Below are 22827 nucleotides of genomic sequence, written 5' to 3'. Positions count from 1 at the left end.
GAAGAAGACAGGAGAGAGAAGAAGACAGGAGAGAGAAGAAGACAGGAGAGAGAAGAAGACAGAGAGAGGGAGAAGAGACAGGAGGAGAGAGACAGAGAGAGACAGGAGAGAGAAGACAGGACAGAGACTAAGACAGGAGAGAGACTAAGAAAGGAATGAGACTAAGACAGGAGAGAGAAGAAGACAGGAGAGAGAAGACAGGAGAGAGAAGAAGACAGGAGAGCGACTGACACAGGAGAGAGAAGAAGACAGGAGAGAGACTAAGGCAGGAGAGAGACTAAGACAGGAGACTGAGACAGGAGAGAGAAGACAGGAGAGAGAAGAAGACAGGAGAGAGGCTGAGACAGGAGAGAGACTGAGACAGGACAGAGAAGAAGACAGGAGAGGGAAGAAGACAGGAGAGGGAAGAAGACAGGAGAGAAACTGAGACAGGACAGATAAGAAGACAGGAGAGAGGCTGAGACAGGAGAGAGACTGAGACAGGACAGAGAAGAAGACAGGAGAGGGAAGAAGACAGGAGAGGGAAGAAGACAGGAGAGAGAAGAAGTCAGGAGAGAGACCCTAGACAGGAGAGAGACTGAGAAAGGAGAGGGAAGAAGACAGGAGAGAGACTGATACAGGAGAGAGACTGAGACAGGAGAGAGACTGAGACAGGAGAGAGACTGAGACAGGAGAGAGACTGAGACAGGAGAAAGAAGAAGACAGGAGAGAGACTGATACAGGAGAGAGACTGAGACAGGAGAGAGACTGAGACAGGAGAGAGACTGAGACAGGAGAAAGAAGAAGACAGGAGAGAGACTGATACAGGAGAGAGACTGATACAGGAGAGAGACTGATACAGGAGAGAGACTGAGACAGGAGAGAGACTGATACAGGAGAGAGACTGATACAGGAGAGAGACTGATACAGGAGACAGACTGAGACAGGAGAGAGACTGAGACAGGAGAGAGACTGATACAGGAGAGAGACTGATACAGGAGAGAGAATGAGACAGGAGAGAGAAGAAGACAGGAGAGAGACTGAGACAGGAGAGAGAAGAAGACAGGAGAGAGACTGATACAGGATAGAGACTGAGACAGGAGAGAGAAGAAGACAGGAGAGAGACTGAGACAGGAGAGAGAAGAAGACAGGAGAGAGACTGAGACAGGAGAGAGAAGAAGACAGGAGAGAGACTGATACAGGAGAGAGACTGATACAGGAGAGAGACTGATACAGGAGACAGACTGAGACAGGAGAGAGACTGATACAGGAGAGAGACTGATACAGCATATCAACTATTTAACCTACTAATGTGAGTCATCTTTGGCCCACCCACCTTCACACGTTAACATCTAATAGCATATCAACTATTTAACCAACTAATGTGAGTCATCTTTAGCCCACCCACCTTCACACGTTAACATCTAATAGCATATCAACTATTTTCCCAACTAATGTGAGTCATCTTTGGCCGACCCACCTTCACACGTTAACATCTAATAGCATATCAACTATTTAACCAACTAATGTGTGTCATCTTTGGCCCACCCACCTTCACACGTTTACATCTAATAGCAATATCAACTATTTTCCCAACTAATGTGAGTCATCTTTGGCCCACCCACCTTCACACGTTAACATCTAATAGCATATCAACTATTTAACCAACTAATGTGAGTCATCTTTGGCCCACCCACCTTCCCACGTTAACATCTAATAGCATATCAACTATTTAACCAACTAATGTGAGTCATCTTTGGCCCACCCACCTTCCCACGTTAACGTCTAATAGCATATCAACTATTTAACCAACTAATGTGAGTCATCTTTGGCCCACCCACCTTCACACGTTAACATCTAAAAGCATATCAACTATGTAACCAACTAATGTGAGTCATCTTTGGCCCACCCACCTTCACACATTAACATCTAATAGCATATCAACTATTTAACCAACTAATGTGAGTCATCTTTGTCCCACCCACCTTCACACGTTAACATCTAACAGCATATCAACTATTTATCCAACTAATGTGAGTCATCTTTAGCCCACCCACCTTCACACGTTAACATCTAATAGCATATCAACTATTTAACCAACTAATTTGAGTCATCTTTGGCCCACCCACCTTCACACGTTAACATCTAACAGCATATCAACTATTTAACCAACTAATGTGAGTCATCTTTAGCCCACCCACCTTCACACGTTAACATCTAATAGCATATCAACTATTTAACCAACTAATGTGAGTCATCTTTGGCCCACCATATCGAAACATACAGGAAATCAAATCCTTCTGTTCACCTGATTTAGAATTCCTCACAATCAAATGTAGACCGCATTATCTTCCAAGAGAATTCTCTTCGATTATAATCACAGCCATATATATTCCCCCCCAAGCAGACACATCGATGGCTCTGAACGAACTTTATTTAACTCTTTGCAAACTGGAAACCATTTATCCGGAGGCTGCATTCATTGTAGCTGGGGATTTTAACAAAGCCAATCAGCATATCGATTGCGCAACCAGGGGTGGAAAAACCTTGGATCATTGTTACTCTAACTTCCACGACGCATATAAGGCCCTGCCCCGCCCCCCTTTCGGAAAAGCTGACCACGACTCCATTTTGCTGATCCCTGCCTACAGGCAGAAATTAAAACAAGAGGCTCCCACGCTGAGGTCTGTCCAACGCTGGTCAGACCAAGCTGACTCCACACTCCAAGACTGCTTCCATCACGTGGACTGGGACATGTTTCGTATTGCGTCAGATGGAAATATTGACGAATACGCTGATTCGGTGTGCGAGTTCATTAGAACGTGCATCGAAGATGTCGTTCCCATAGCAACGATAAAAACATTCCCTAACCAGAAACCGTGGATTGATGGCAGCATTCGCGTGAAACTGAAAGCGCGAACCATTGCTTTTAATCAGGGCAAGGTGTCTGGCAACATGACTGAATACAAACAGTGCAGCTATTCCCTCCGCAAGGCTATTAAACAAGCTAAGCGTCAGTACAGAGACAAAGTGGAATCTCAATTCAATGGCTCAGACACAAGAGGCATGTGGCAGGGTCTACAGTCAATCACGGACTGCAAGATGAAATCCAGCCCAGTCACGGACCAGGATGTCTTGCTCCCAGGCAGACTAAATAACTTTTTTTGCCCGCTTTGAGGACAATACAGGGCCACTGACACGGCCTGCAACGGAAACATGCGGTCTCTCCTTCACTGCAGCCGAGGTGAGTAAGACATTTAAACGTGTTAACCCTCGCAAGGCTGCAGGCCCAGACGGCATCCCCAGCTGCGCCCTCAGAGCATGCGCAGACCAGCTGGCCGGTGTGTTTACGGACATATTCAATCAATCCCTATACCAGTCTGCTGTTCCCACATGCTTCAAGAGGGCCACCATTGTTCCTGTTCCCAAGAAAGCTAAGGTAACTGAGCTAAACGACTACCGCCCCCGTAGCACTCACTTCCGTCATCATGAAGTGCTTTGAGAGACTAGTCAAGGTCCATATCACCTCCACCCTACCTGACACCCTAGACCCACTCCAATTTGCTTACCGCCCAAATAGGTCCACAGACGATGCAATCTCAACCACACTGCACACTGCCCTAACCCACCTGGACAAGAGGAATACCTATGTGAGAATGCTGTTCATCGACTACAGCTCGGCATTCAACACCATAGTACCCTCCAAGCTCGTCATCAAGCTCGAGACCCTGGGTCTCGACCCCGCCCTGTGCAACTGGGTACTGGACTTCCTGACGGGCCGCCCCCAGGTGGTGAGGGTAGGCAACAACATCTCCTCCCCGCTGATCCTCAACACGGGGGCCCCACAAGGGTGCGTTCTGAGCCCTCTCCTGTACTCCCTGTTCACCCACGACTGCGTGGCCACGCACACCTCCAACTCAATCATCAAGTTTGCGGACGACACAACAGTGGTAGGCTTGATTACCAACAACGACGAGACGGCCTACAGGGAGGAGGTGAGGGCCCTCGGAGTGTGGTGTCAGGAAAATAACCTCACACTCAACGTCAACAAAACTAAGGAGATGATTGTGGACTTCAGGAAACAGCAGAGGGAACACCCCCCTATCCACATCGATGGAACAGTAGTGGAGAGGGTAGCATACACATCACAGACAAACTGAATTGGTCCACTCACACTGACAGCGTCGTGAAGAAGGCGCAGCAGCGCCTATTCAACCTCAGGAGGCTGAAGAAATTCGGCGTGTCACCAAAAGCACTCACAAACTTCTACAGATGCACAATCGAGAGCATCCTGGTGGGCTGTATCACCGCCTGGTACGGCAACTGCTCCGCCCTCAACCGTAAGGCTCTCCAGAGGGTAGTGAGGACTGCATAACGCATCACCGGGGGCAAACTACCTGCCCTCCAGGACACCTACACCACCCGTTGTTACAGGAAGGCCATAAAGATCATCAAGGACATCAACCACCCGAACCACTGCCTGTTCACCCCGCTATCATCCAGAAGGCGAGGTCAGTACAGGTGCATCAAAGCTGGGACCGAGAGACTGAAAAACAGCTTCTATCTCAAGGCCATCAGACTGTTAAACAGCCACCACTAACATTGAGTGGCTGCTGCCAACACACTGTCATTGACACTGACCCAACTCCAGCCATTTTAATAATGGGAATTGATGGGAAATGATGTAAATATATCACTAGCCACTTTAAACAATGCTACCTTATATAATGTTACTTACCCTACATTATTCATCTCATATGCATATGTATATACTGTACTCTACATCATCGACTGCATCCTTATATAACACATGTATCACTAGCCACTTTAACTATGCCACTTTGTTTACTTTGTCTACACACTCATCTCATATGTATATACTGTACTCGATACCATCTACTGTATGCTGCTCTGTACCATCACTCATTCATATATCCTTATGTACATGTTCCTTATCCCCTTACACTGTGTATAAGACAATAGTTTGGAATTGTTAGTTAGATTACTTGTTGGTGATCACTGCATTGTTGGAACTAGAAGCACAAGCATTTCGCTACACTCGCATTTAACATCTGCTAACCATGTGTATGTGACAAATAAAATTGGATTTGATTTGATTTGATCTAATAGCATATCAACTATTTAACCAACTAATGTGAGTCATCTTTGTCCCACCCACCTTCACACGTTAACATCTAATAGCATATCAACTATTTAACCAACTAATGTGAGTCATCTTTGTCCCACCCACCTTCACACGTTAACGTCTAATAGCATATCAACTATTTAACCAACTAATGTGAGTCATCTTTAGCCCACCCACCTTCACACGTTAACATCTAATAGCATATCAACTTTTTAACCAACTAATGTGAGTCATCTATGTCCCACCCACCTTCACACGTTAACATCTAATAGCATATCAACTATTTAACCTACTAATGTGAGTCATCTTTGGCCCACCCACCTTCACACGTTAACATCTAATAGCATATCAACTATTTAACCAACTAATGTGAGTCATCTTTGGCCCACCAACCTTCACACGTTAACATCTAACAGCATATCAACTATTTAACCAACTAATGTGAGTCATCTTTGTCCCACCCACCTTCACACGTTAACGTCTAATAGCATATCAACTATTTAACCAACTAATGTGAGTCATCTTTAGCCCACCCACCTTCACACGTTAACATCTACCAGCATATCAACTATTTAACCAACTAATGTGAGTCATCTCTGTCCCACCCACCTTCACACGTTAACATCTAATAGCATATCAACTATTTAACCAACTAATGTGAGTCATCTTTGGCCAACCCACCTTCACACGTTAACATCTAACAGCATATCAACTATTTAACCTACTAATGTGAGTCATCTTTGGCCCACCCACCTTCACACGTTAACATCTAATAGCATATCAACTATTTAACCAACTAATGTGAGTCATCTTTGGCCCACCCACCTTCACACGTTAACATCTAATAGCATATCAACTATTTAACCAACTAATGTGAGTCATCTTTGGCCCACCCACCTTCACACGTTAACATCTAATAGCATATCAACTATTTAACCAACTAATGTGAGTCATCTTTGTCCCACCCACCTTCACACGTTAACGTCTAATAGCATATCAACTATTTAACCAACTAATGTGAGTCATCTTTAGCCCACCCACCTTCACACGTTAACATCTAATAGCATATCAACTTTTTAACCAACTAATGTGAGTCATCTATGTCCCACCCACCTTCACACGTTAACATCTAATAGCATATCAACTATTTAACCTACTAATGTGAGTCATCTTTGGCCCACCCACCTTCACACGTTAACATCTAATAGCATATCAACTATTTAACCAACTAATGTGAGTCATCTTTGGCCCACCAACCTTCACACGTTAACATCTAACAGCATATCAACTATTTAACCAACTAATGTGAGTCATCTTTAGCCCACCCACCTTCACACGTTAACATCTAATAGCATATCAACTATTTAACCAACTAATGTGAGTCATCTTTGGCCCACCCACCTTCACACGTTAACATCTAATAGCATATCAACTATTTAACCAACTAATGTGAGTCATCTTTGGCCCACCCACCTTCACACGTTAACATCTAATAGCATATCAACTATTTAACCAACTAATGTGAGTCATCTTTGTCCCACCCACCTTCACACGTTAACGTCTAATAGCATATCAACTATTTAACCAACTAATGTGAGTCATCTTTAGCCCACCCACCTTCACACGTTAACATCTACCAGCATATCAACTATTTAACCAACTAATGTGAGTCATCTCTGTCCCACCCACCTTCACACGTTAACATCTAATAGCATATCAACTATTTAACCAACTAATGTGAGTCATCTTTGGCCCACCCACCTTCACACGTTAACATCTAATAGCATATCAACTATTTAACCAACTAATGTGAGTCATCTTTGGCCCACCCACCTTCACACGTTAACATCTAATAGCATATCAACTATTTAACCAACTAATGTGAGTCATCTTTGTCCCACCCACCTTCACACGTTAACGTCTAATAGCATATCAACTATTTAACCAACTAATGTGAGTCATCTTTAGCCCACCCACCTTCACACGTTAACATCTAATAGCATATCAACTATTTAACCAACTAATGTGAGTCATCTTTAGCCCACCCACCTTCACACGTTAACATCTAACAGCATATCAACTATTTAACCAACTAATGTGAGTCATCTTTGGCCCACCCACCTTCACACGTTAACATCTAATAGCATATCAACTATTTAACCAACTAATGCTGGTTATTTCACTCAATGCACATTTCAGTGTTCTCAGGTCTTTCTGCACAGTCAGAAGTTTCTTTCAGTTTGAGAGTATCTTTCTCAGTCTCAGAGTCTATCAGATAAAGTATTTCCCCTGACTGGTGTGTCTGTTGCCTTTAGTACAGTAAAACAGCTCAGGAGTCCGTTTCCTTTCTGTAACCAGGAACGTCTGTCCCTCTGTCACTCATCTCTCTCCCCTCTTCAGCCTACAGCTCTTAGAGACTCTGCACTCTATTGATCCCACTGCCCTTCTCCTCTTCTGTCTGTCAGCCTCAAAGGATTACGCAGCTTTGTGCCAACAGTGAGTGAAAGTGCGCTCCTGAACGTCCCCTTATCAGCTCTCCCTCAGTGACTCACTGCTCCAGGTGGGTATCATCCACTAAGCTCTGCTCTCGGATCCGATAATACTTATACAGTTCCACAAATATGAACAATTCAACAGCAGATACTGACGTCTGATCAGATATGTGCTTAGTGGTCACATCACCCTACGGCAGGTATAATCGCTCTCACTCACCTTTCTGTTCGGGCGTAGAGGTGGGCAGCATGTGGAGGGGTCCTCCCCGCCCACTGTCTTCCCTGCTACAGAGTCCTTCTTCGGCGTGCGTCTGTAGGACACCCTTCTCTTCACAGCTCTGTCCCCAACCCGGCTCTCTGTGGGGTCTGCGGCCCCCAGTTTCCTTTCCCCGCTGTCCAGTAGCACCTGGCTGGTCTGTGTGGGACGTCCCAAGGTGAGGGGCGAAGGTGCCCACCCCCTTTCCCCCAGTTCCAGGTAAACATGTAGACAGACACAGAGAGCGGTGAGGAGAAGACACAGGCGCAGAGCCAGTCCTCTAGTCAGTCTGTCTCTCCACATGCCTGGATACACTGTCTGTCTCACTTTTCCCTTGTTTCTCTCTTTCTCGCCTCCTGAACAGTGAGATTGTTGATCTCGCTCTCTTTCTCTATCCCATTCTTCTTCTTCTTATCCTTTGAGTGGTGTGTCTCTCTCTTGTCTTCCTTCTCTCCTTCCTTTCCTCCTAAGTCCACAGTTGGATCAAGATAAGTAAGAGCATTACTGAAGGTTTGTGAGACAGGAGGACACCTCATCACAAAACAGCTACGTCAGTGTGAGTGAGTGTGTGTGTGAGTGTGTGTGTGTGCCTGTGTGATTTAGTATGTGTGTGTGTGTGTGTCTCTCTCTCTCTCTCTCTCTCTGTATGTGTCAGTGTGTGTGAACCTCTGCACATTGACTCGGTGGAATAGAGTGTGCCGCTCTCTATGAAAAGTTTTGGAACTTCTCCCCTCCCTGTCCTAGCCCTCACACCCCTTTCTCACACACACCCCTCTCACTCCGTCTGACCCCTCCCTCTCTCCCCCGCTCCGTTCCCCTGTGTCTTGGGTTACTGTGTAACTCTACACCGGGCAGGGCCAACACATCCACAGCTAGCTGTCACCAAGGCCTCCCATTCTCTCTCTACAGACACAGTTTCATACAGGAGATCATAAAGAGATGGAAGGAGAGAGACAGAGAGACAAAGAGAGAGAAGGAAGGTGAGAAGGTGAGAGAGAGAGAGAAAGGGACAAGGAGACAGGGAAGTGCAGTCTTGGAGAGTGAAGAACTGTATGACCTGTGTGTTTGTGCAGTCTATCACAGAAAGAGAGGAGAGAGGGAAAAGAAAACAAACAAGAAGAATGGAGAAGAGAGAGATACAGAAGAAAGTGTTTCAGTGTTTGAAATGAAGGGCTGAGTGAGTGTTCTTCATCTACCTTAGCTCTCTCTCTCTCTCTCTCTCTCTCTCTCTCTCTCTCTCTCTCTCTCTCTCTCTCTCTCTCTCTCTCTCTCTCTCTCTCTCTCTCTCTCTCTCTCTCTCTCTCTCTCTCTCTCTCTCTTTCTCTCTCTCTCTCTCTCTCTTTCTCTCTCTGTCCCTCTCTCTCTCTCTCTCTCTCTCTCTCTCTCTCTCTCTCTCTCTCTCTCTCTCTCTTTCTCTCTCTCTCTCTCTCTCTCTCTCTTTCTCTTTCTCTTTCTCTCTCTCTCTCTCTCTCTCTCTCTCTCTCTCTCTCTCTCTCTCTCTCTCTCTCTCTCTCTCTCTCTCTCTCTTTCTCTCTCTCTTTCTCTCTCTCTGTCCCTCTCTTCCTCATTCTCTCTTTTTTCTCTTTCTCTCTCTCCATCTCTCTCTCTCTCTCTTTCTCTCTCTCTCTCTCTCTCTTTCTCTCTCTCTCTCTCTCTCTCTCTCTCTCTCTCTCTCTCTCTCTCTCTCTCTCTCTCTCTCTCTCTCTCTCTCTCTCTCTCTCTCTCTCTCTCTCTCTCTCTCTCTCTCTCTCTCTCTCTATTTCTCATTCTCTGTCCCTCTCTTCCTCATTCTCTCTTTTTTTTCTCTTTCTCTCTCACTTCATCTCTCTCTGTCTCTCTCTTTCTGCTCGCTGCAATCTGAAAACTTGGGCTATAAACATGATTAATCCATAAACCATTAGTACTGAAGTCCTATGAAATCACTTTGAAACACTCTATACCACCTCCTGCCTCTATCTAAAACCTACTCCTTCATTGATTCCCCCCTGAAGCATCCCAATCGCTCCTTTATTCAGAAAAAAAATAATTACAATTCCCCTACTGCAGCTCCCATCTATTAACTCTGTTATTGACATTGCAGAGGGCAACGAAATGTAGGAAATTGTAGATTATGTCAGAGTAAGAACAGTGGATTTTTAGCCTGCTGGGGAAACTTTATCCATTCGACTTTTGGGGACTTTATTAATTTATGTCAGTGAAGATGTGGGTGGAATGATTGAGGATTTACACAGGCTTTATGAAGAGAATAATATGGAGGCAATCAGACAGTGCACTCTTTATTTATGAAAACAGGCTGTGATTGTCTGGAGACACAGGGCTCTACTGCCACCTGTATGTAGAGAGAAGTAGCACACAGACACACAGGCAATTACACTGGGTCATTTTCCCAAGTCAATATGGAGGATGTTAGTTACAGATTAAATGACTTTCAATGAATTACAAATGAGATGAAGTCTTCTTCTGCTGTGTTTTTACTGGACTGTTTCACTCCAATTCCAAGTGGTTTCCAGGGCCAGCTAGCTTCTATCCTGAGGCGGTCAAGGTAGAGTTTTATGTGTATCTGTTTGTGCATATGTGTGTGTACACAGTGTGTTTGCACGTTACACCCCATGAATGTGACCCTCACGTTGACATATGGCACACGCCTGCATAATACCTGCTTTACCGCAGAGTACATGTCTATAGGTACTAGTGTATTGTATAAAGTTTGTTTGTGTAGGCCTACAACCAGCCAGACAGTATACACCCAACTGCATTAGAACACATCTCATAGTATACCATGTAAGGAGAGGAAAGTGGAGAAATGATAACTATATTTCATTCCCCAGGACTACCTGACATGATGGCTCCTTGCTGTCCCCAGTCCACCTGACTGTGCTGCTGCTCCAGTTTCAACTGTTCTGCCTTATTATTATTTGACCATGCTGGTCATTTATGAACATTTGAACATCTTGGTCATGTTCTGTTATAATCTCTACCCGGCACAGCCAGAAGAGGACTGGCCACCCCACATAGCCCGGTTCCTCTCTAGGTTTCTTCCTAGGTTTGGGCCTTTCTAGGGAGTTTTTCCTAGCCACTGTGCTTCTACACCTGCATTGTTTGCTGTTTGGGGTTTTAGGCTGGGTTTCTGTACAGCACTTTGAGATATCAGCTGATGTACGAAGGGCTATATAAAAATAAATTTGATTTGATTTGATTTGATTCCTTCATCCCTCCAGTTGTCCCCGCCCACCTCTGAAAACCCCAGTTATGTAAGTGTGTAATGGTAGAAGACAAGCACAGAGCCATACAGGGACATGATGGATTAAACCCTCACAGCAACACTGTCCAGCTATTAGCTCTAACAGATGTAGCACTCTATGGCGCCACCATATGGTCAGTCAGTGGTACAACATTCAGAATACAGCTCACTGGGGATGAGGAGAGGGAAGGGAACAAGGAAGGGGAGAAGGAATCCCCATGAGGGGGGACACTGTAAAGTATGTCTAGCTGGACTGACTGAGAGAGAGATTTCTCTGTCAGCCACAGGATTCAAACTGGCGACCCTACGGTCACTGTCTGCTACCACCACCCATTCATTCAAGTATCAGACCAATTGTAAAAGGAGTATGTTTCTGATCTAGCTGGACCAGATGGAACATACTGTGGGTGGAAGTCTTTCTCCACGGAGTTCACATGCCACGTTTTGCTTTGCTTGTACATTATTGGCACCATACTATTGCAAAATGACATGCTTGCAGAGGGAAAGGTAGGAAGGCCAGTCTCCATTCCCGTCTCTGCGCTGTGTGTGACGGCTTGAGACTTGATGAAGTAACAGGGAAGAATCAGATGTAGTTGATGAAGGAGACAGTGACTCTACGCTTCACCCTGGGTTCTGTGACGTCCACTCCAGTTGGCCATGCAGAGCAGAAGTCAATAATGACAACCATAGAGTGCTTCAGAGAGATTGAGTGTCGAACGACTTCACCACAATAATGATGCTTCATTTGGCACTCTCACAAGGTAGAGGCTTTACTCCTGTTTTTGGTGAGAAAGCTCTTGGTAGCTGAGAAGTGAGTGACTGTGTGACAGATGTTTGGGTTCTCACGGTGGAAGAAGGCAGAACCTCTTGTTCTTTCTCAGCTGTTCTAGGGTCTGGAGAGGTGAGAAGAACATCTCAGCCCTCTCCATCATTCTGTCCACATCTCCATGAAAACCTGGTCATCTTGTGGAAGAAATCAAGTTGGGTGCATGGAGTAGAACAGGGAAAGCCACAGTGAGAAAATAAAAGGAAAGGAAGATGGAGTGAGTGTGTTTGTGTGGTAGAAAACTGGACTGACAGGGAGAGGAAAATGGTCAATTGACTCCCCATGTGAGTATGAGAGGGGAGAAAAGAGGAAGAGAGGGGAGATTTGCCCCAATAATGAGTGTCTGGGCTGGAACCAGTAGCAGGGTGTGCTTGTGTGTGTAGATGTGTGTGTGTGCGTGCATGCATGCAGGCATTTTTGTATGCGTATGTGTGTGTATAGCACAGGAGCACATGTGTACAAGCTCAGTGTATGTGGTTAGATTGGTGTTTGAGGCTTTGCGAGTGCGTGAATGTAGATGCGCAGCAGGGTCAGAATTTCTCTGGTTGTGATTGGACATAGAGTTGGGAGGACACTAACAGGTGGGGGATTGTTGGAGGGGGTGTGGTTGGCTGGCTCGGGGGACTACGGGGGGGGGGGTTGGCTGGCTGGCTCGGGGACTGCTGGAGGGGGTGGGGTTGGCTGGCTCAGGGGACTGCTGGAGGGGGTGGGGTTGGCTGGCTGGGGAACTGTTGTGTTACTACCAACCTTCTATCTCCACATCAGATTTCTGTCTGTTTCTGTGGAATTCATGAATGATTTACTTGTTGAAGATCTTTGTAATGATAAGCACACTGTTTTAGTCAGGCAGATAGATGGTAATAACCAGGCAACACATGGAGTCATAGAGCCTATGGAAGTGACATTGAGGCATGTTGATATAAATTAAAGAAATATCCATGCTGTGGATATGGAGAGAAAGGTCTATAGTAATTGGTTGGGAATGCTTTTCAGACATTTTCATTATAAACCAGTAGTCCAGTATATCAGGTTAAGTGCCTATCAGAAAGGCTACACAGTTTACAGATTTTGTGTGATTCTAGAATCTGTTTGGTCCTTTTTTGTCCTATGCTTTAGCTGCAGGTGGTCAGTCAGTTGAATTTCACTTGGAACACAAACAGGTGCACCTGTTGTAGCCAGTCAAGGCAGGTTGGAGAGATACAGTAAGTCAACAGAACCACCAATACCTCTGTCCTCTGCTTTCCCCGTGCTGCCTTACTATGGCAGGTAGAGTCAACAGAGCCACCAATACCTCTGTCCTCTGCTTTCCCCGTGCTGCCTTACTATGGCAGGTAGAGTCAACAGAGCCATGCTCCACCTGACGATCATTCATTAATAGGTGCTATCGACTTTCATAAAATATTATAGTGAGAAATGGCCAAAAACAGGTAGCAGACACACACAAGCATACAGTACACCCACCCACACATGCACGTACAAACACCTCAGCTATCCCCTCTGTGCGTACCGTGACACATGCCTCCTGAGTCTCCTGGGGAGGTCTGACAGTCTTGAACAATGCACCACAGGTGTCTTGCTGGGGTCACACACACACACACACACACACACACACACACACACACACACACACACACACACACACACACACACACACACACACACACACACACACACACACACACACACACACACACACACACACACACACACACACACACACACACACACACACTGGCTCCAGGTCATCTATAAGTCTTTGCTAGGTAAAGCTCCGCCTTATCTCAGCTCACTGGTCATGATAACAACACCCACTCGTAGCATGCGCTCCAGCAGGTATATCTCACTGGTCGTCCCCAAAGCCAACACCTCCTTTGGCCATCCTTCCTTCCAGTTCTCTGGAGAGAGAGAGAGAGAATGGAGAGAGGGAGAGAATGGAGAGAGAGAATGGCGAGAGAGAGAATGGAGAGAAAGAATGGAGAGAGAGAGAATGGTGAGAGAGAGAATGGAGAGAGAGAGAATGGAGAGAGAGAGAATGGAGAGAAAGAATGGAGAGAGAGAGAGAATGGATAGAGAGAGAAAATGGAGAGTTAGAGAATGGAGAGAGAGAATGGAGAGAGAGAGAGAATGGAGAGAGAGAAAATGGTGAGAGAGAGAATGGAGAGAGAGAGAATGGAGAGAAAGAATGGAGAGAGAGAGAAAATGGAGAGAGAGAGAAAATGGAGAGAGAGAGAATGGAGAGAGAGAATGGAGAGAGAGAGAATGGTGAGAGAGAGAGAATGGATAGAGAGAGAGAATGGATAGAGAGAGAAAATGGAGAGAGAGAGAATGGAGAGAGAGAGAGAATGGAGAGAGAGAAAATGGTGAGAGAGAGAATGGAGAGAGAGAGAGAATGGAGAGAGAGAATGGAGCGAGAGAGAGAATGGAGAGAGAGAGAATGGTGAGAGAGAGAATGGAGAGAGAGAGAATGGAGAGAGAGAAAATGGAGAGAAATAATGGAGAGAGAGAGAGAATGGATAGAGAGAGAAAATGGAGAGAGAGAGAATGGAGAGAGAGAATGGAGAGAGAGAGAGAATGGAGAGAGAGAATGGAGAGAGAGAGAGAATGGTGAGAGAGAGAATGGAGAGAGAGAGAATGGAGAGAAAGAATGGAGAGAGAGAGAGAATGGATAGAGAGAGAAAATGGAGAGAGAGAATGGAGAGAGAGAATGGAGAGAGAGAGAGAATGGAGAGAGAGAATGTCTGACTCACCACCTGAAGAGTCTGTCCACACCTGAGAATGTCTGAGAGAGTCTGAGAATGTCTGACTCACCACCTGAAGAGTCTGTCCACAGAATGTCTGACTCACCACCTGAAGAGACCTGATATCACTGTCCCTGTCTGTCTGACTCAATGGAGAGAATTATCAGGGTTGCTTTAAAGTCATCACTGTCCCTGTCTGTCTGACTCACCAGAACTCACTGTCCCTGGTTCTCACCAGTGGTGATATCACTGTCCCTGTCTGTCTGACTCACCACCTGAACCAGTCCACACCTGATATCACTGTCCCTGTCTGTCTGACTCACCACCTGAACCTGAGTCTGTCCACACCTGATATCACTGTCCCTGTCTGTCTGACTCACCACCTGAACCTGAGTCTGTCCACACCTGATATCACTGTCCCCGTCTGTCTGACTCACCACCTGAACCTGAGTCTGTCCACACCTGATATCACTGTCCCTGTCTGTCTGACTCACCACCTGAACCTGAGTCTGTCCACACCTGATATCACTGTCCCTGTCTGTCTGACTCACCACCTGAACCTGAGTCTGTCCACACCTGATATCACTGTCCCTGTCTGTCTGACTCACCACCTGAACCTGAGTCTGTCCACACCTGATATCACTGTCCCTGTCTGTCTGACTCACCACCTGAACCTGAGTCTGTCCACACCTGATATCACTGTCCCTGTCTGTCTGACTCACCACCTGAACCTGAGTCTGTCCACACCTGATATCACTGTCCCTGTCTGTCTGACTCACCACCTGAACCTGAGTCTGTCCACACCTGATATCACTGTCCCTGTCTGTCTGACTCACCACCTGAACCTGAGTCTGTCCACACCTGATATCACTGTCCCTGTCTGTCTGACTCACCACCTGAACCTGAGTCTGTCCACACCTGATATCACTGTCCCTGTCTGTCTGACTCACCACCTGAACCTGAGTCTGTCCACACCTGATATCACTGTCCCTGTCTGTCTGACTCACCACCTGAACCTGAGTCTGTCCACACCTGATATCACTGTCCCTGTCTGTCTGACTCACCACCTGAACCTGAGTCTGTCCACACCTGATATCACTGTCCCTGTCTGTCTGACTCACCACCTGAACCTGAGTCTGTCCACACCTGATATCACTGTCCCTGTCTGTCTGACTCACCACCTGAACCTGAGTCTGTCCACACCTGATATCACTGTCCCTGTCTGTCTGACTCACCACCTGAACCTGAGTCTGTCCACACCTGATATCACTGTCCCTGTCTGTCTGACTCACCACCTGAACCTGAGTCTGTCCACACCTGATATCACTGTCCCTGTCTGTCTGACTCACCACCTGAACCTGAGTCTGTCCACACCTGATATCACTGTCCCTGTCTGTCTGACTCACCATCTGAACCTGAGTCTGTCCACACCTGATATCACTGTCCCTGTCTGTCTGACTCACCACCTGAACCTGAGTCTGTCCACACCTGATATCACTGTCCCTGTCTGTCTGACTCACCACCTGAACCTGAGTCTGTCCACACCTGATATCACTGTCCCTGTCTGTCTGACTCACCACCTGAACCTGAGTCTGTCCACACCTGATATCACTGTCCCTGTCTGTCTGACTACCCACCTGAACCTGAGTCTGTCCACACCTGATATCACTGTCCCTGTCTGTCTGACTCACCACCTGAACCTGAGTCTGTCCACACCTGATATCACTGTCCCTGTCTGTCTGACTCACCATTGTAGGATTACAGTATATTCACATTGCATTGTTATGCCTAACATGGTGATGTCTGAGACAACAATCGTTTCACATTTTGATTGATTTCCTGTGTTAAGATAATAGATTTAGTGGATGTGACGTCTTTCAGCAGAGAAAACAGCATCTATTGTTTTGGAGTGCTAGAAGGATGGATCAATCACTGGATCTCTGAAAGCAGTGCATTGATGGGGCGATAGGTCTTGTTTGACTGATCAAATGGAAAGTGATGGCTAGGCCTAATAGTCTTTATCCAAATTGCAGTGATTGAAAAAAAATAACACTAGTCTGCACAATCGTTAAATTCAGGCTCCGACACACTTCTCACCATAATCGAAATTTTTTCCCCCTGTTCGTCGCACTAAGTGGAAATTTCCCCTAAGCGTGCCCCTCCTACCCGCGTCCAGTAAAAGCCAACATTGACAAATTGTCAGTGGCGAGTCGATGCAGAATCCGCTACACACTGGAGCGAGAGGCGCGCGAAATAACCTGTCAAGGAATTATGAGCGTGGATCGTCTATTCGATGAGCTTGGACACTTCAAAAGGTACCCCGAACAATAATGTAATTTCCACTTAAATTGCATTAAATTAACATAACTAATATCATAAACTTAATTTGTCCAGAGACTCTTTCATGTTTACTCGACAACCCTCCCTGGACATATGATGACCTTACCCCTCTTGTAGACAACATGGTTATTTTTATAGAAATACGGTGATTATTGTTCTATTGATGTTTAGTTAACCTACATAGTAAGTATTGTAGCCATTATAGTAAATGTTTCTTTATTTCTCTCTGATAACAAAAGACAGCAGCTTTCTTCAAGTTAGTCTGAACTTGATTTTGGAGAGAAACATATGTAGTGCATTGCATCATTGGCGCATTAAAATCGGATAAATATTCCCCATTAGAATATCCCACAGTTCTTTGTTTCATTCTCATCATGTTCAAAACACTTGATGTAGACATATATTCAATGTTTGTCTTTTTTGTACATGGAGAATATCCTGTTTTTGTTAAGTTACTTTATAAAGAAAAATAACTAATTGTTTTTATATTACAGTAGGCCATCATAAATGATTGGGTGTCATTTTACTTCATTGTGCATTCAGAATGAAGTTATTTATATGTGTTGGATAATAAAGGGTTTCATTCCTTTGATGCAACTTCCTCATGTTGTCCTTTTATTGAACCCCCTCATCTAATCTCCCCTCATCTCTCCTCCCCTCATCTCCCCTCCCCTCATCTAATCTCCCCTCATCTCTCCTCCCCTCATCTCTCCTCCCCTCATCTAATCTCCCCTCATCTCTCCTCCCCTCATCTCCCCTCCCCTCATCTAATCTCCCCTCATCTCTCCTCCCCTCATCTCCCCTCCCCTCATCTAATCTCCCCTCATCTCTCCTCCCCTCATCTCCCCTCCCCTCATCTAATCTCCCTCATCTCTCCTCCCCTCATCTCCCCCCTCATCTAATCTCCCCTCATCTCTCCCTCTCTAATCCCTCATCTCCCCCATCTCCCCCCCTCATCTAATCTCCCTCATCTCTCCTCCCCTCATCTCCCCTCCCCTCATCTAATCTCCCCTCATCTCCCCTCCCCTCATCTAATCTCCCTCATCTAATCTCCCCTCATCTCTCCTCCCCTCATCTAATCTCCCTCATCTCTCCTCCCCTCATCTCCCCTCCCCTCATCTAATCTCCCCTCATCTCTCCTCCCCTCATCTCCCCTCCCCTCATCTAATCTCCCCTCATCTCCCCTCCCCTCCCCTCATCTAATCTCCCCTCATCTAATCTCCCCTCATCTAATCCTCATCTAATCTCCCTCATCTCTCCTCCCTCATCTCCCTCCCCTCATCTAATCTCCCCTCATCTCTCCTCCCCTCATCTCCCCTCCCCTCATCTAATCTCCCCTCATCTCTCCTCCCCTCATCTCCCCTCCCCTCATCTCCCCTCCCCTCATCTCTCCTCCCCTCATCTCCCCTCCCCTCATCTAATCTCCCCTCATCTCTCCTCCCCTCATCTCCCCTCCACTCATATAATCTCCCCTCATCTCTCCTCCCCTCATCTCCCCTCCCTCATCTCTCCTCCCCTCATCTCCCCTCCCCTCCCCTCATCTCTCCTCCCCTCATCTCCCCTCCCCTAATCTCTCCTCCCCTCATCTCCCCTCCCCTCATCTCCCTCCCCTCATCTCTCCTCCCCTCATCTCCCCTCCCCTCCCCTCATCTCTCCTCCCCTCATCTCCCCTCCCCTCATCTCTCCTCCCCTCATCTCCCCTCCCCTCCCCTCATCTCTCCTCCCCTCATCTCTCCTCCCCTCATCTCTCCTCCCCTCATCTCCCCTCCCCTCCCCTCATCTCTTCTCCTCCTCCTAGGTTCCAGGCATGTCTGTACTTTGCTGCTGTCTTCCAGGCCATAGCCTGTGGAATCCACTACCTGGCCTCTGTGTTCCTTGTGGAGAGGCCAAGCTTTGTCTGTGCACCGCCCGGTAACGTAACTGACGTCCTGTATGGGAACTACACAGGTGCTTCCCTGGAGGAGGTGCTACCATTCTTTAAACCGGAGAACGGGCCCATGGTGGTGCGGACGGCGGAGGGCAAACAGTGGGAGCTCAGCACCTGCCAGCGAACCCAGCGGATGAACCCCACAGACTTTACCTACGAGCAGCTCGTCAACAGGACGACAGAGAAGTGTGACAGCAACTACCATTACGTGTACGACCACAGCGAGGTGTATCAGAGCATCGTGACAGACTGGGACCTAGTGTGTGACAGGGAATGGCTGGCCAAGCTGTGTCAGCCCACTTTTATGATGGGTGTGCTGGTCGGAGCGCTGGTGTTCGGGGACATCGCTGATAGGTAAGAGGAGCTTTCCTCACCAAACTATTCCCAAATATGGGGAATGTGTCTGCCCCCTGCGGTGCCCCTGTGCCACTCCCCAGATGTGCCCCTGTACCCTGTCCCTCCCCAGCTGTGCCCCTGTATCCTGTCCCTCCCCAGCTGTGCCCCTGTACCCTATCGCTCCCCAGCTGTGCCCCTGTACCCTGTCCCTCCTTGGATGTGCCCCTGTGCTACTCCCCAGCTGTGCCCCTGTACCCTGTCCCTCCCTGGCTGTGCCCCTGTACCCTGTCCCTCCCCAGCTGTGCCCCTGTACCCTGTCCCTCCCCAGATGTGCCCCTGTACCCTGTCCCTCACCAGATGTGCCCCTGTACCCTGTCCCTCCCACGCTGTGCCCCTGTACCCTGTCCCTCCCCAGCCGTGCCCCTGTACCCTGTCCCTCCCCAGCTGTGCCCCTGTACCCTGTCCCTCCCCAGCTGTGCCCCTGTACCCTGTCCCTCCCCAGCTGTGCCCCTGTATCCTGTCCCTCCCATGCTGTGCCCCTGTACCCTGTCCCTCCCTGGCTGTGCCCCTGTACCCTGTCCCTCCCTGGCTGTGCCCCTGTACCCTGTCCCTCCCTGTCTGTGCCCCTGTAGCCTGTCCCTCCCTGTCTGTGCCCCTGTACCCTGTCCCTCCCTGTCTGTGCCCCTGTACCCTGTCCCTCCCTGTCTGTGCCCCTGTACCCTGTCCCTCCCTGGCTGTGCCCCTGTACCCTGTCCCTCCCTGTCTGTGCCCCTGTACCCTGTCCCTCCCCAGCTGTGCCCCTGTATCCTGTCCCTCCCCAGCTGTGCCCCTGTACCCTGTCCCTCCCTGGCTGTGCCCCTGTATCCTGTCCCTCCCTCTCTGTGCCCCTGTACCCTGTCCCTCCCTGTCTGTGCCCCTGTACCCTGTCCCTCCCTGGCTATGCCCCTGTACCCTGTCCCTCCCTGTCTGTGCACCTGTACCCTGTCCCTCCCTGGCTGTGCCCCTGTACCCTGTCCCTCCCTGTCTGTGCCCCTGTACCCTGTCCCTCTCTGGCTGTGCCCTGTCCCTCCCTGTCTGTGCCCCTGTACCTTGTCCCTCCCCAGCTGTGCCCCTGTATCCTGTCCCTCCCCAGCTGTGCCCCTGTACCCTGTCCCTCCCTGGCTGTGCCCCTGTACCCTGTCCCTCCCTGTCTGTGCCCTGGACCCTGTCCCTCCCTGTCTGTGCCCCTGTACCCTGTCCCTCCCTGGCTGTGCCCCTGTACCCTGTCCCTCCCTGTCTGTGCCCCTGTACCCTGTCCCTCCCTGTCTGTGCCCCTGTGCCCCTGTGCCTCCCTGGCTGTGCCGCTGTCCCTCCCTGGCTGTGCCGCTGTCCCTCCCTGGCTGTGCCCCTGTGCCCCTGTACCTCCCTGGCTGTGCCCTGTCCCTCCCTGGCTGTGCCGCTGTCCCTCCCTGGCTGTGCCCTGTCCCTCCCTGGCTGTGCCCTGTCCCTCCCTGGCTGTGCCCCTGTGCCCCTGTACCTCCCTGGCTGTGCCCCTGTGCCCCTGTACCTCGCTGGCTGTGCCGCTGTCCCTCCCTGGCTGTGCCGCTGTCCCTCCCTGGCTGTGCCCCTGTCCCTCCCTGGCTGTGCCCTGTCCCTCCCTGGCTGTGCCGCTGTCCCTCCCTGGCTGTGCCGCTGTCCCTCCCTGGCTGTGCCGCTGTCCCTCCCTGGCTGTGCCCTGTCCCTCCCTGGCTGTGCCGCTGTCCCTCACTGGCTGTGCCGCTGTCCCTCCCTGGCTGTGCCGCTGTCCCTCCCTGGCTGTGCCCCTGTCCCTCCCTGGCTGTGCCGCTGTCCCTCACTGGCTGTGCCGCTGTCCCTCCCTGGCTGTGCCCCTGTCCCTCCCTGGCTGTGCCGCTGTCCCTCCCTGGCTGTGCCGCTGTCCCTCCCTGGCTGTGCCCCTGTGCCCCTGTACCTCCCTGGCTGTGCCCTGTCCCTCCCTGGCTGTGCCCCTGTGCCCCTGTGCCCCTGTGCCCCTGTGCCCCTGTGCCTCCCTGGCTGTGCCGCTGTCCCTCCCTGGCTGTGCCCTGTCCCTCCCTGGCTGTGCCCTGTACCTCCCTGGCTGTGCCCTGTCCCTCCCTGGCTGTGCCGCTGTGCCTTGTACCTTCCTGGCTGTGCTCTGTCCATCACTGGCTGTGTCCTGTACCTCCCTGGCTGTGCCCTGTCCCTCCCTGGCTGTGCCGCTGTGCCTTGTACCTTCCTGGCTGTGCCCTGTCCCTCCCTGGCTGTGTCCTGTACCTCCCTGGCTGTGCCCTGTACCTCCCTGGCTGTGCCCTGTCCCTCCCTGGCTGTGCCGCTGTGCCTTGTACCTTCCTGGCTGTGCCCTGTCCCTCCCTGGCTGTGTCCTGTCCCTCCCTGGCTGTGCCGCTGTGCCCTGTACCCTCCTGGCTGTGCCCTGTCCCTCCCTGGCTGTGCCGTGTCCCTCCCTGGCTGTGCCGCTGTGCCCTGTACCTTCCTGGCTGTGCCGCTGTCCCTCCCTGGCTGTACCCTGTACCTCCCTGGCTGTACCCTGTACCTCCCTGGCTGTGCCCCTGTGCCCCTGTCCCTACCTGGCTGGGCCCTGGCCCTCCCTGGCTGTGCCCTGGCCCTCCCTGGCTGTGCCCCTGTCCCTCCCTGGTGTTAGGGGTGAGGGTTTATGGGCCTGGTGTGAGGGTTTATGTGCCTGGTGTTAGGGGTGAGGATTTATGGCCCTGGTGTGAGGGGTGAGGGTTTATGGGCCTGGTGTTAGGGGTGAGGGTTTATGGGCCTTATGTGAAGGTTTATGGGCCTGATATGATGGTTTATGGGCCTGGTGTTAGGTGTGAGGGTTTATGGGCCTGGTGTTAGGGGTGAGGGTTTATGGGCCTGATGTGAGGGTTTATGGGCCTGATGTGAGGGTTTATGGGCCTGGTGTGAGGGTTTATGGGCATGGTGTGAGCGTTTATGGGCCTGGGGTGAGGGTTTATGGGACTGGTGTTAGGGGTGAGGGTTAATGGGCCTGGTGTTAGGGGTCAGGGTTTATGGGCCTGGTGTGAGGGTTTATGGGCCTGGTGTTAGGGGTGAGGGTTTATGGGCCTGATGTTAGGGGTGAGGGTTTATGGGCCTGGTGTGAGGGTTTATGGGCCTGGTGTGAGGGTTTATGGGCCTGGGGTTAGGGTTGAGGGTTTATGGGCCTGATATGATGGGTTATGGGATTGTGTTAGGTGTGAGGGTTTATGTACCTGGTGTTAGAGGTGAGGGTTCATGGGCCTGGTTTGATGGGTGAGGGTTTATGGGCCTGATGTGAGGGGTGAGGGTTTATGGGCCTGGTGTTAGGGGTGAGGGTTTATGGGCCTGATGTCAGGGGTGAGGGTTTATGGGCCTGATGTGAGGGTTTATGGGCCTGGTGTGAGGGTTTGTGGGCCTGGTGTGAGGGTTTATGGGCCTGCTGTTAGGGGTGAGGGTTTATGGGCCTGGTGTTAGGGGTGAGGGTTAATGGGCCTGGTGTTAGGGGTGAGGGTTTATGGGCCTGGTGTGAGGGTTTATGGGCCTGGT

General features: G+C 49.4%; 2 protein-coding genes across 3 annotated transcripts in view; one reads left to right on the top strand and one right to left on the bottom strand.

Moving 5' to 3' along the window:
* LOC123995823 (probable methyltransferase-like protein 24) overlaps positions 1–8534 on the bottom strand; it is a 53602-nt gene extending 45068 nt beyond the window's left edge. The window contains exon 1 of the mRNA XM_046299506.1: positions 7838–8534. Within this exon, the coding sequence (XP_046155462.1) occupies positions 7838–8176 (339 nt within the window). The 5' untranslated portion in view covers positions 8177–8534. The remainder of the gene's footprint in view (positions 1–7837) is intronic.
* A 311-nt stretch (positions 8535–8845) lies between these two features.
* Positions 8846–22827, top strand: part of LOC123995249 (solute carrier family 22 member 16-like) — a 31758-nt gene continuing 17776 nt past the window's right edge. The window contains exons 1-2 of one of the 2 annotated variants that reach the window (XM_046298719.1): positions 8846–9050; positions 18817–19299. In XM_046298719.1, the coding sequence (XP_046154675.1) occupies positions 19016–19299 (284 nt within the window). In that variant the 5' untranslated portion in view covers positions 8846–9050; positions 18817–19015. Of the gene's footprint in view, positions 9051–16872; positions 16994–18816; positions 19300–22827 lie in introns of those variants that run through there. The other variant, XM_046298718.1, reaches the window with a different exon arrangement.

Source organism: Oncorhynchus gorbuscha, linkage group LG14 (genome assembly GCF_021184085.1).
Source record: "Oncorhynchus gorbuscha isolate QuinsamMale2020 ecotype Even-year linkage group LG14, OgorEven_v1.0, whole genome shotgun sequence".
Taxonomy (NCBI): Eukaryota; Metazoa; Chordata; class Actinopteri; order Salmoniformes; family Salmonidae; genus Oncorhynchus; species Oncorhynchus gorbuscha.
This window is presented reverse-complemented; position numbering and strand designations above follow the sequence as displayed.